General features: G+C 38.0%; 1 protein-coding gene across 1 annotated transcript in view; it reads left to right on the forward strand.

The window, feature by feature from the left end:
- The window catches only part of PREX2 (phosphatidylinositol-3,4,5-trisphosphate dependent Rac exchange factor 2), a 295,413-nt gene that overhangs the window by 249,341 nt on the left and 31,249 nt on the right, over nt 1-14,823 (forward strand). The window contains 2 exon segments of the mRNA XM_043601163.1: nt 4,921-4,987; nt 5,252-5,442. Coding sequence (XP_043457098.1) covers nt 4,921-4,987; nt 5,252-5,442 — 258 coding nt within the window.

Consider the following 14,823-nt stretch of genomic DNA (forward strand, 5'->3'; position numbering starts at 1 on the left):
ACCACAGTACTGAGTATTTATGTATTGATTAATATTCAACATTATGCTATATAAATGTTAGAAAATTTTAATATGTGTTGTAAAAATGGGCTACTTGAGACCCTGGAAGGCTAAATAATTTGTCCTGAACTTGTGTACTCTTTAACTGCATTACTTTCTCTACTAAGCACACTTGAGGAAAGGCATGAGGACATCTGGTCAAGGTTTCTCTGGGCTCTGGCATTAAAGTACCACCTTATTCCAAGCATGTAGCAATGCTAGATAAAATACAAAGTCAGAATGTAAAAGTCACAGCTGAGCTCATAATTTATCATGTCAGTGGCCCACAAATCAAAGGAAAATGTAAGTGATGAGGAGTTGTAAGCTGTGCTGAGGCCTCTGGCTTGCTGGCCTCTGAGGGGGTTGTGGGGGGAGCAGTACAACTTCTTCAGGGTTATGAGAGGTTAAAGTCGTTCTACACTAGATGGAGAGCCAGAGCCATCCTTTGCAGTCTGAAACCAGGACATAGAGAAGGACTCGTTTGCTGCTGAGCAAGAGTCAGAAATCTGCCCACTACCTGAGACTATAGTTTTCGATGCCAGGAGAGGCTTATGATGGCAAGGAGAACGTGACACAGCTGGCAAACTGGGAATTGAACCAGGTCACTCACTGGTTCAATGATGTGACCGGAAATAATCCAGATGTCAGCACAAGGTAATACTCACATTGCCAGCATGAAAGTGATCGTACATGGGTGGTTCTGGGTACAAAATGAGTTGTAAGAGAAGGATAATGACAGGGGATGGAGCTGTATCAGAAAATTAAATGAAACTAAAAAATCTTCCCACTTCAAATGCACTTGCAAAACAAAATTCCAAAGCACAAATCCTAACACTAGGAAAGAGCCAATGAATTTGACCGTGGAAAATAAATTTGACTAGAAGAAATTAAAATATTGACACAGGCTAGGAAAACATATTTTTAATTCTCAAAATATAAACAAAGGATTGCCATCCATAAAAAAGGTATAAAACCCTGAAATCAAAATAGTTCAGTTATCTATTTATTTACAAATACTTATTAAGATCATACTATGTTCCATAGAGTCTTATGGGTGCCAGAGATACAGGAATGAACCAAATAAGTTTGTTTATGTTATTTATTTATTTATTTATTTATTTATTTATTTTGAGTAGGGGAGGAGCAGAGAAAGAGGGAGAGAGAGAATCCCAAGCAAGCTCCAAACTGTCAGCACAGAACCCAATGAGGGGCTCGATCTCACAAACCATGAGATCATGACCTGTGCCAAAATCAAGAGTTAGGTGCTTAAACCGAGCCACCCACGTACCCCAGTTTATTTATTTATTTTGAGGGGGGTGGCGAGAGAGAGAGAGAGCACATGTGTGCATCTGGGCGCACAGGTGGGGGAAGGGCAGAGAGAGAGAATACCAAGCAGGCTTCACGCTATCAGCACAGAGTCTGATGCAAGGCTTGAGCCCAGGAGCCTTGAGATCATGACGTGCATCAAAATCAAGAGTGGGACATTTAATTGCCTGAGCCACCGAGGTGCCCCTGAACCAAAGTAAAATCCATACCCACATAGAGAATTTATATTCTCGTAGGGAGTTTACCTGTTAGTGGTAAGAATGAAATAAGGATAGACAGAAATCTTGGAAGTGGAAGATAGTCATTGAAATAAAATTCCCAGTAGAAAGGATAATCTCTAGACTTGAAAATGACAGAATTTTTCATTTGGAAGACCGTACTTAGGAAATCACCTAAAATGCAGTAATGGGAACAATAAGATTTTTAAAGTGTGTGTGTGTGTGTGTGTGTGTGTGTGTGGAGAGAGAGAGAGAGAGAGAGAACACATCAGATTACGTGAAGAAATAATAGCTTAGATTATTTTAGAATTGAAGACAAGACTCCTCAAGTTGAAAGGACACTCTGAGAACCTTATCTGGATAAGTAACAATAAATCACTACCTAAACACTTTGTGGTAAGACTTTAGAACATCCAGGTTGAAAAAAAAATCTAAACCAATCAGAAAAAAATGTATAGACTAGCCCCAAAGCAAAGAAAACTAGATTGAGAGCAGACATCAAGAGCAGTATTGAGGGGGGAAGTGTACTGTAATTTGGACTCTAGAATTTAATGACAACATATACCACTGACACACTGATCAAACATATTAATAGAATATCCAGCTTTTAAAACTGAATATTTTGGGGGGCATCTGGATGACTCAGTCAGTTAAGCATCCAACTTCAGCTTGGGTCATAATCTCACGGCTCATGAGTTCGAGCTGCGGGTCGAACTCTATGCTGATAGCATAGAGCCTGGAGCCTGCTTCAGATTCTGTGTCTTCCTCTCTCTGCCTCTCTCTCTCTCTCTCTCTCAAAAATAAATAAACATTTAAAAAAAACTGAGTATTTTTGATGAAGCAAGCCTAGAAAAAGTAATAACTAATTTCTGTGTTAAAAAAAAAGTAAGACTACACAAAGGAAGGAAATACCAACATGCAATAAAAGAAGACTATAAATGGCCAGCAAATACATGCAAATTGAAAATAAAAATACCAAAGGTTGAAATTTTAATAACATCAGTGTGAACAAGGATGTGGAAGAATGATCACAGATATTCTTTGGTACCTCCACTTGGGCCAAGTGTGTGGGTGACCTCATAAAGCATGAAAGTGGTAAATGCCAGCTTCTGGGTAGTGTTTACCTTGGGGAGGGAGAGTTTGGAAAAAGAGTGGGACTGGAGAAGGGTGAGCAACAGGGGCTCACCCATGTCTGTAATATTTTATTTCTTTAAAAGGTGAAGCAAAAGTTCCAAGTACCAGGATCTGTTAAAGCATGGTGGTGCATACATGGGTTTTATAGTATTAGCCTACATATGTACCTGTGTAATTGCAATGAAAGGATACTCAGAACTTTCAGGAGAACATGAATGTTTATGCACGACAATAAGGTTTATAAATAGCCAATCTTCTGGTAATGAGGCCAGTTGAAACCCAAAGTCTTTATCAGGGTCTATAAAGCCCTACAGAGTCTGCCCCTCTGACCTCTCTCAGTTGCTCATTCAGTCTACCCTAACTTCATCCCCATTGTGTGGTTTTGGACCTCACACAAATCAAACTCGTTACCTCTTCTCATACCAGCAATACTCTTATATTATTGTTACCTCTTTCTGATACTGGGGAAAATGTAGAAAATTTAAAAATATCTCCATACATTTGATTTTGCTATTGATCCAATGCTGTTAGTAGATATTGACTCAACCAGCTAAATGGAACTGTATTTGCTTGGCCCTTGATGGATGTTCCTGTTTGCAGTGGTTCATGCCACCATAATTCAGCATTGGGTGCAAACACTGAATGGGGTCACTGGAGTCCCCATACTCCTGGCAGCATCCTGTGCTCAGGAGCAACAGGTAGCTGTGGGATTTAGGCTGAGGCAGTAATTTTCCATGGAGTCGTGTACTCTTTTCCACCATATTGCTTTTTCCACCAAGCACACTTGGGGAAAGGCATGGGAACATCTGATCAAGGTATCTTTTTGCGTTCCAGCTTTGAGGAACCATCTTTGTTCCAAGATGGTATGTGGAAATCTCCTAGGAGTTCAAAGTGAATTATAATGAATAACAACTAAGTTTGGATCTGGAACTGTTTTAAAATTTTTGTTATTGTTTGGATTTGTATGTGAGAGATGAATAAACTAATTCACAGTATGAATGAGCATAATTTTCATTTTGGAAGTTATTCTTAACGTTTTGTAGTTTAAAGTATAAAACTTAATTAATGCATGCTACTTTATCTGTAAAAGACAAAAATAAACGTCACTGCTAGCTACAGTGGTCATTGGAATGGCTGTGTATGTGTGTGTGTGCGTGTGCGTGTGTCTGTGTCTGCATGCACATGTGTGCATAGTGGGACTCTGGTCATTAAGTTCTCTCTCACTGATTTTTCCCACTACAACTCATGCATTTGATAATAATCTGCCAGTATTTTGAAGTTCTAAAAGGTGCTCCACAACATCACTCTAATCAGTTTTATTTCAGTATCTTGTTGGACAATCATTCTAATACTATGGAACTTATTTTGGTATGTCAATATTAAGCGCTCAAATCTTGAAAATAATTCCACCTCATCAAAAATAGATAGTAGATTAACTATAGCTTAAATGTATCCTGTCTTCATGGGTCATTTCCTTACAACTTCAGTTTAGTATTGAGCCAAGAGCTGAGCAAATGCAGCAATAATTCTTTGGAAATTGAGCTTAATTATTGCAGGCCACTAGGATTCAACTTCGTGTATTAGAATACTTGTTGCCATATTGCATTCTGGTGACAGAAAGAACAAGTGTATCCTCAAAGAGGGTCTAACTCCCAATTTGAGCATACTTAGTGGGTGAAAGAATTCAACTCACTATTCTGTTCAAAATTATGGTTTTGAGTATTGTTTTTATAATCTTGCTCAGTAAGTGAAAACTAGATAATGTTCTCCAGTAGTCACAAGAAAATACATTTCTTCAGCTTTTGTAATAATATTAATTATTGAAGTATTGAACATGTTAACGAGCACTTACTCTGTGCTATGTACTGTTCTAAGCATTTTATTTGCATTCACTTATTTAATCTAAGCAGGCTTGTGAAGTAGAAGCTAATGTTATCCCTAAACTACAGAAGAGGAAATGGAAGCACACACAAATTAAGTAATCTCTCTGAGGCCGTACGATACGTAATGGAGCTGGTGGTGGTGGCTTCAGTCATTTTTTCTGAATGGAAGACTATAGACTTTTTTTTGCCATCCCACCCATCCTAGTTTCAACACTTATTTATTCATTTGTCTTTAACAGGAAGTCAGCGAAACTTGCATACCTTCATGCATTTTAATTTTTCTAACAATAAATGATCATTTATTCTTTGGATTCTTACAGGGCGTTCTACTTGGACAAGTCAAATTCACCACCTAACTCCACATCCAAAGCTGCCTATGTAGATAAGGTAAAAATAGATGATTGCATTTATTGATGCTTTGCCATTTACACACCACGCGTTTTAAAAAATTTTCTGCTGTTGTCTTCAACAATTTGTTCTTAAACAAATTATACGTATTTGTAGTCTCCAACTCTGTTACTGCCACAATGAAAATATTTTAGACTATTCATTAAAAGTTATAACAACTATGAATCACATGCCATCTAAAAGCATTTCTTCCTACTAAATGTGCTGGTCTTTATGCCCATGACTTTTTTTTTTTTTCTGCAGCTAATGAGACCTCTCAATGCTTTGGATGAACTTTATCGACTGGTAGCCTCGTTTATCAGATCCAAGCGCACGGCCGCCTGTGCAAACACAGCTTGCAGCGCCTCCGGGGTCGGTCTGCTGTCCGTGTCCTCGGAGCTGTGCAACAGGCTGGGGGCCTGCCACATCATCATGTGCAACAGTGGCGTGCACAGGTACGTGAACCACCCTGCCCTGCCTGCGGCTCTCATACTGAAGTTCGTTCGTAGGTTCTTATTTCTATTTCGGTTACGTGAAATTATAACTGGAAACATGCAAAGGACTCAGATGTATTTGGAATAAGATTTAGGAAATCAGGTCATTGTTACACAGTTTTTCTGGCTTTAGTGATATTTTCAGTGACTGTTTATTCATATACATGAATGCAATCCCATATTTATATCACTATATCATATCTGCCCAGATGCTCATCACCCTTGTGTTTATATTATGAGATTTATACTTTAGGTACAAAGTTGTGCACCGATTTTGTCCACTGTAGGAACTTGCCTGGTAGGAGCGGGCCACTAGCTAACCAAAACTTTTTTCACTACAGTTGATGGACATTCCACTCTTCAGTGGTTTGGGTTTCTGTACCCAGTTGTTGTGAGGTAGGCGCTGCCTTGGGGTTACTACTGTCTTCCTACTTTGGGCAAAATTAAGTCCAGGAGCCCATACAATATGCGTTCCTGAAAATGGAAGGGAAGATTTTAGATGGGTCCAGTTCCAGTAGTTTGTCTTAGGCAACTGTGCTCAGTCTGGGGCAGCCAAGGTGGGTTGATGAACTCATACAGCTGTATCAGCTGCAAAATGTGGGTGGAGGACCCCATGTCAAGTCCTTCTCCATAACCATGTACTCCTCCTCTCTCATCTCGCCATCTTCACAAGGAGGTGAAACCACGTAGTAAAAGTAAAAATAGAGCAGAATTTAGTCCTCATTGTAATCTGAGTGGGCAAATAGTGTCCTGTCACCCATCATAGCCTCTTCTTAGAACTGGGCCAGTTGGATTTTGAGGATGGTGGTATTGTTTAGTCAGATATACCTGGTACTTCATGTATGCAAAGGACTGCAGTGTTATGTCATAAAGTGGTAATGCTCATGTTAGAAACATAAATACAGCATGAGCAGCCAATGACAAAAAATAATAATAAGATATCATAAGAGAGCATAAGAAAAAATTACAAAAATAACAAACCTACATTGCAAGAAAATGTAAATGGCCTAGGAAAGTTACAGCTAAAAACTAAGATTCAGAAAGAAAACAGATCTTTGAGATGGGTAGACCTTTCCAGAGAAGGTGATATTTGAACTAGGTTCTGATGGGTCCAGGTGAAGGGTAGAAAGTGGGAGAAAGATGATCTGAGACAGCAGGTTCTCATCTGTGAAATTCCATTTCAGTTTGGTGTACCTGAAATTCTAGTTTTCAAGTCTACACAGTGTATTCTTTCTTATGATGTATGGCAAGACCTTTTTTCTCTGAAAGGAGCATTATGTTCCGTGGTTGACAGAATACACAGAATTTCCTCCTTTATTTGAATGGCTGTGTACTTTGTGCTCTATTGCAAGCTTTAATAAGCTTAATTGAAAATATCATCTGCAACCAAATGAATAAAATATTACTTCATAATTTGTTTACTAGCAGCAAAGTGATCTCTCCCTTCTGATCAACTCATGTTCACTCCTTCTGTTCCCATTTATTCATTCATTCATTTATGTATTCATTATTCATTCACTCGATAAATATGCACTGAGCACCAATTATGTGCCAGCACTGCTCTAGCTGCTGGGGATCTAGCATTGAAAAATTAAAGTTTCTACTCTCAAGTAGTGTGCATTGTGTTGGGGGGAAACCGATGATTAAGCAAACAAATATGTAATGGGGTAGATGGAATAAATAGAAAAAAAGACAGGAGTCAGAGAGGTAGAAGGTGTGACAGGATGGGAAGGACGAGTAGTCCCATCCAACAAGGGATTTCGTCAAAGATTTGTATGGAATGAAGGAATGATTTATGCAAATATCTCCAAGAAAGCGCATTCGCTCCTAGGGAGCAACAATGCAAATGTGAGAGCTCACGTGGGAGTGTGCATAATGTGTTCAAGAAACTGCACAGAGACCATGGTGGCCTCAACAAAGCATCACCACCTTGGTTATTGATGTTCTTATGTTACCCTGGTGCAAGGTCATACGTAGTTGTCTGAGAACTTGATACACTATGACCCCAAAGGAGACACCTCAGACTTTGAAACTACAAGCCTATGTTACCGCCTCATTAATTTACTGAAAGTTAATTCAGTTAAATCTGCACTTAATCCTAGAATTATGACCAGGTTGTCCAAATTATTCTCTCTGCTATCCTGTGAGAAGTTTTAAAATTTGACTACTGTTACATGGGAGACATAGATTGATATCCCATAACTGTTTTATAAGTATCATATTCATTGATTGGGGTGTTAGGACCACAAGTAACACTGCACTTTCAAAGTGGTTTGACTTTTTCCATTTCTACTATTCAAAATAGATGTAGCTTTAGTTAGTTCATTTCAGGAACATTTCCTGAGGTGTAGGCAAAAATACCCCATGACAAATGCTGATTTAAAGTTGAAACTATTTGAAAATGGTACAGCTTTATTTTCCTATTATGCAGAATAAAATGGGAGTTTAACATTATCTTTTAATCTTTCAATGAAGGCTATGCTTACACTTTTCATGACAATAAAATGCACTAATTTATATTAGATTTGGAAATCTCACATAAAGACTGTTCTTAAATTAATTCTTTAGTATTATAATTCAAATGGCTAGAGAGAAACCCAAGCACACCCACACCTGCACTCAACATTAAACATGGAAGTTTACCTTCAGGTTCTGACAAACAGGAGAAGTCCACAATGTGAAGCAGAATAAATGTTGCACCAACTATTTTTTACCATTGACTTCTAAAATCGAGATGAGAAATGCACAACAAGATGGTATCCACATCAGATAGTTTCCTGATTTTATTTACCAAATAGTAAAAGAATCTAAAGTCTTTTTAGAGTATTGAATTATACTTGAATTGTACTGCATATGTTTGATATTGAAGAGAAGAATGTAGGTTTTCAGAACGAAAAGGCAGATTTAATTAGCATTAATGTCTAGATGTTTTAATGCCAACCTGAATCGGATGGCAGAGCTGCATTCAACAGTGAATGCGAGATTAGCGGGAAGAGAATTCAGAATGAATTATTAAAATCTTCTCATAGCATTTAGCCTGGCTTTGTTTTTATTACATTCTTTTCGCTAGGGTAATTCTTTGTGTGTATTACAATTCTACTGATGAACTTCCCTGCCCACACTCTTAACTATTCACTCATGTCAGTTCTCTTCATTGCTACTGAATGGTGAGAGAATAGGACTGTCTCTTCTTAAAAGCAGGTGTTTGCCTTTTAATCAATATCGACTGATGTTAAAAGGTAGTTTCATAAGTGAAAATCTTTTATAATTTCCTATCCTGATCCCCCTTTTTTCATTTTCACTTTGCATTCATCCGTTGCAACTTCCATCTCACAACACACAATTGGAACATAGTTGTATTGGTCCATACAGCTTAACAATCTGCTTTATGCTCATAACAACTGTATCTGTGTCTTCAAAATGTATGCATAGACTTTTTCATTATCACTTTTATTTGTCACGTAGTTAGTCCAGCCAGTTGCAATCCCAGAGTTTACTAAACCATTAGTTGAGTGGTTTATCTTCTCGTCTATTGCGCATAATGACTAGAGGGAGGCTTCTTTCATTATGTAGCTGTTCAGATTTCAATTTGATCTCCCAGTACGTTAAAAGAAAACAAAAATATCCTCCGGATGGAATTACTGTGGCAAGTTTAAACCTATGTGGTCAATATACTATTAAGTGCTCAAAAGGATCATGCTTGTGTATAACACAGCCAGAAGGTTAGATAGTTGTGTGGCACTTTGACCTCTTCCTGGTCTTGGGAGAGATCGAATCCAATTATCTACTGTGCTTCTCTGCTAGATATGCAAGGATATTTCAGTAGTGCCTCAGCTTATACTTCTTTGATTAACAAATACAAACATGTGAATTGAGTATTTTTTGAATTTCCTTTTCTACAAAGATTCATACAAAGACTGTCTATATATCTACTTTATAGGCAAATTGTTTTTTGCCACATTGAACATTTTACAGTATTGAATCGGCCCTATGACTTTTAATGTCCTCTTTTGTACTCATACCAGTCAGCTGTTGCAGGCAATCCAAAAGCATGCTACAGGGGACCTGAATTTCCCCTCTGTTTCTTACGGCAGCATCCTTCCATTAAATGCAATGTTTCATTTTGTTGTGGTTCTTTATCCCCCCCCACAGCCCCCACTTAATAGCCAACTGTTTTTCTTGAACCAGTATAAATCAGTGTGCTGCAAATGTTATAAAACCTGAATCATGAGTCTTACTGTGTCCAAAAACAAAGGTGTCATTTTCTTCCCACTACATTAGCTTCTGCTTGCCTTGCCGGTGGGAACAAGTGGGTGGAAATTTCCAGAGGCTACCTGAAACGATTTGTCAAAGAAATTTCTACTGAGGGCAGGAAATCTGGGATCACAGTTTTTCCCTCTAAGGACTTGTTCCAAAGAGTTTTTGTCCGCTTAGTCTCAGTATTTTTTAATAATTGGTTTTCAGTGGTGTCAGAACCCTGGTATGGCCCTGCAGGAAAGTGTGTGATTTGAGCACAGGCCTCATGTCTAACTCCCCTTTGAGCCCAAACCTTGGAGATCTGTACACATAAATTACGTTTTATCTTCACGCTTTGTTGTAAGGATGAGTCTCTTACAGGAAACAAAACCTTGCATTTTTTTGAAGATTTCTTTAATTTTTTTTTTTTATTTTGAGAGACAGAGTGTGCATGCAAGTGGGGGAGGAGTAGAAGGAGAGGGAAAGAGAGGGAGAATCCCAAGCAGGCTCCATGCTGTCAGCACAGAGCCTGACACGGAGCTCAAGCACCTAAACCGTGAGATCATGACCTGAGCTGAAACCAGGAGTCAGACACTTAACCAACTGAGCTACTTGGGCTCCCGAAGGGCTTGCATTTTTAAGTAACAAACCTCGGGTTCACTCATTGATTGGAAGCTGTGAGCAGCACGACCAAGAGGGGTTCAATGCATCAGAGATTCACTGGCACCCAGCATCAGTCAATGTCTTGTGTTCTGTTTAGAACCCTGCATAGGTATAAGAAGGAAATAGTCTGTGGCAAAGGCCCACCTGTTTTTGTTATTTAAAAACATATTGATGGCACAAAAACAAACACATAGACCAATGGAATAGAATAGAAACCCCAGAACTAGACCCACAAACGTATGGCCAACTCCTCTTTGACAAAGCAGGAAAGAACATCCAATGGAAAAAAGACAGCCTCTTTAACAAATGGTGCTGGGAGAACTGGACAGCAACATGCAGAAGGTTGAAACTAGACCACTTTCTCACACCATTCACAAAAACAAACTCAAAATGGATAAAGGACCTAAATGTGAGACAGGAAACCATCAAAACCTTAGAGGAGAAAGCAGGAAAAGACCTCTCTGACCTCAGCCGTAGCAATCTCTTACTCGACACATCCCCAAAGGCAAGGGAATTAAAAGCAAAAGTGAATTACTGGGACCTTATGAAGATAAAAAGCTTCTGCACAGCAAAGGAAACAACCAACAAAACTAAAAGGCAACCAACGGAATGGGAAAAGATATTTGCAAATGACATATCGGACAAAGGGCTAGTATCCAAAATCTATAAAGAGCTCACCAAACTCCACACCCAAGAAACAAATAACCCAGTGAAGAAATGGGCAGAAAACATGAATAGACACTTCTCTAAAGAAGACATCCGGATGGCCAACAGGCACATGAAAAGATGTTCAGCGTCTCTCCTTATCAGGGAAATACAAATCAAAACCACACTCAGATATCACCTCACGCCAGTCAGAGTGGCCAAAATGAACAAATCAGGAGACTATAGATGCTGGAGAGGATGTGGAGAAACGGGAACCCTCTTGCACTGTTGGTGGGAATGCAAATTGGTGCAGCCGCTCTGGAAATCAGTGTGGAGGTTCCTCAGAAAATTAAAAATAGACCTACCCTATGACCCAGCAATAGCACTGCTAGGAATTTATCCAAGGGATACAGGAGTACTGATGCATAGGGCCACTTGTACCCCAATGTTCATAGCAGCACTCTCAACAATAGCCAAATTATGGAAAGAGCCTAAATGTCCATCAACTGATGAATGGATAAAGAAATTGTGGTTTATATACACAATGGAATACTACGTGGCAATGAGAAAGAATGAAATATGGCCTTTTGTAGCAACGTGGATGGAACTGGAGAGTGTGATGCTAAGTGAAATAAGCCATACAGAGAAAGACAGATACCATATGGTTTCACTCTTATGTGGATCCTGAGAAACTTAACAGGAACCCATGGGGGAGGGGAAGGAAAAAAAAAAAAGAGGTTAGGGTGGGAGAGAGCCAAAGCATAAGAGACTGTTAAAAACTGAGAACAAACTGAGGGTTGATGGGGGGTGGGAGGGAGGAGAGGGTGGGTGATGGGTATTGAGGAGGGCACCTTTTGGGATGAGCACTGGGTGTTGTATGGAAACCAATTTGTCAATAAATTTCATAAAAAAAAAATAAAAAATAAAAACATATTGAAAGGGGCGCCTGGGTGGCGCAGTCGGTTAAGCGTCCGACTTCAGCCAGGTCACGATCTCGCGGTCCGGGAGTTCGAGCCCCGCGTCAGGCTCTGGGCTGATGGCTCAGAGCCTGGAGCCTGTTTCCGATTCTGTGTCTCCCTCTCTCTCTGCCCCTCCCCCGTTCATGCTCTGTCTCTCTCTGTCCCAAAAATAAATAAACGTTGAAAAAAAAATTAAAAAATAAAAATAAAAAATAAAAACATATTGAAAAACATCAAGCTGGCTACCATCTATGTATTATGGTGGTAAACTTCTTTTTTTTTTAGTACATTGTAGAAGTTAGTTTTAACATATATAAAGTTTTAGGAAATAAAAGACCATATGTATTTGAATCTTCTAACTTAAGAAGGGTTTATTCCCAAGATGTGTTCCTTAGTTGGTTATTTGGAAATCAAGACATATTTTCACATTTGACAGTAATACCAATCGTGTTTGAATCTTCAAAGTCAGCCCTCTCTCTCTTCCCCTTCCCTGACAAGCGCTTATATAAAATCTATAATGTGACCATGGTATAGGACCCAAAGTATGATTATAAACATTTGTTAGGGAAACGAAAGCCAGGGGGCACCTGGGTGGTTCAGGAGGTTAAGCATCCCACTCTTGAGCTCAGTTCAGGTTCCACATTGGGCTCCACACTGGTCATGGACCCTACTTAAAAGAAAAAAAAAAAAGGAAAGCCAGGAGATAAAAAAATAAAAGCACTGAAGACAACTATGTATTACTAGTCTGGGTAATGGAACAGTTTTTTTTTTTAAATGTAGACGAACATGTAATGACTCTTGGTTCATATAAGCAATTAAAAAAAACTTCCTCAGGTAACTATCAATTAGCAATTTTAGAAACCACTTTTGTTCGAACTTTGAAGGACTGTGTTAGCACTATTTTATTCTGTCATAACCGTGACATTAAAGGACAAATTGACAAATAGGCCCAGCTAGAGGAAGGCAGAATCTTATAAAAGTGGATCATTCAAGGTAACCTGACATAGGTAATCAGAGTCCTAATAGGGCGGATGATAAAGCTGCATCGTTTTCCATTGTGCACTAAAAACATCAAGTAAGAGGAATAGATTTACTCTGGGGATTCCCATATGTAAGTTAGATTCTATGTATGAGACAGAAAAAATAAATTACCATACTAAGCAAATGAAGGTTTCAAATATATCCCTTTATCTTTTGTTCAAAAATGACTTGAGAGATTGAATAACAAGATTAGTGGCAATACTTGATTTTCAAATCTCCAGAAAGGCGGCTACATAGAACACAAGAAACATTTCTGCTAGCTCATGATCTCAGAATACCATACTTTCCCAACAGAAAATTCTAAAATTATGTTCTGTAAGAATCTGAAGCATGTGAGTCTAAAACACTACTTTTATATAAGGGCAGTAGTAGCAAGGACAGAAATGACATTTAAAATTGCCATTAAATTTGGCTGCAGTTATGATTATTTTTATTTGACATTATTTTCTAATAATAATATGGTTATTATTCTTTGATATAACTTGATTATATCGATGCAACTGTTCTCATTTGTTTGAAATCTAATAAAATCAATGAATCAAAACAATGAAACAAAAACAAATGTGAAAATTTAAAATTGTGCTATAATCCTTAGAAGAGAAAAAATAAAATTCTATTATAATGGGGCTCTGGGAGAAAGACAAAGTATATCCTACTTATGATAAGATAGAAGTATAAATCTTAATAACTCTGCCAAACTTCTAAGGGCAGAGAATAGAAAGGTGGTTACCATGGGCTGGCAGGAAGAGAAAATGGGGAGACATTGGTCAAGGGATACAAAGTTTCAATTATACTAAGTTTTAGTTAGTTCTGGAGATCTAATATGCAACAGTGTGACTGTAGTTAACAATACTGTTTGTATACTTGGACATTTGCCAGGAGGGTAGATCTTAAGTGGTTTCACCACCAAAAAAAGAAAAGAAGGAAGAGAAAGAAAAGGAAGAAAGAAAGAAAGAGAGAGAGAGAGAGAGGGGGGGGAAAGGAAGAAAGAAAGAAAGAAAGAAAGAAAGAAAGAAAGAAAGAAAGAAAGAAAGAAAGAAAGAAAGAAAGAAAGAGAAAATGTTTAACTGTAGGGGTTGATAGGTTAATCAACTTGACTGTGATGAATACTTCAAAATGTATGTATATAAATATATAAAATCAAACTATATACCTTAATTTTTAATTTTCAATTATACCTCAGTAAAACTTGGGGAGGGGAAGCAAATCGAGAATTTCAAATTATGTGGAATTGTAAAATAGGCAAATAAAACTCCACAATTCACCCTAATTTTTAAAACCAGGTAAATAATATAGGTATTTTTTCTTAAAACTATGAGAAATCAAACATTTCAAACATGATAGAAGTTTCATTTTTTTACTTTTCTTTCACTATCTATGAACAATAGATAATATTAAATTCTGTAATTTTAAAATGTCCATTGTTTTCTTCAAATTAGATTACTCTGAAAGAAGAAGACAGTAATTATGAGAGTGAGTTATTGCAGTGGTTTCTAGTTCTGACCTCCAGTTATCACATGATGTTGACCAGACAAGCCTTACTTTCAGTACATAAAAAAGCAAGAGCTTATGCATGATTGCCTTTCATCATTAAAATTGGAAAAGTCTCAGTAATCACAATACATTAAACATATCTTAATAAAAAATAATCTAGAAGAGTAGTTTTTAAAATTATTTTTAATAATAAGCTCTACACCGAACACAGGGCTTGAACTCACAACCCCAAGATCAAAAGTCACATGCTGTACCGACTGAGCCAGCTAGGCATCCCAATAAAAGTACTCTGAATACATAATTA

Source organism: Prionailurus bengalensis, chromosome F2 (assembly GCF_016509475.1).
Source record: "Prionailurus bengalensis isolate Pbe53 chromosome F2, Fcat_Pben_1.1_paternal_pri, whole genome shotgun sequence".
Taxonomy (NCBI): domain Eukaryota; kingdom Metazoa; phylum Chordata; class Mammalia; order Carnivora; family Felidae; genus Prionailurus; species Prionailurus bengalensis.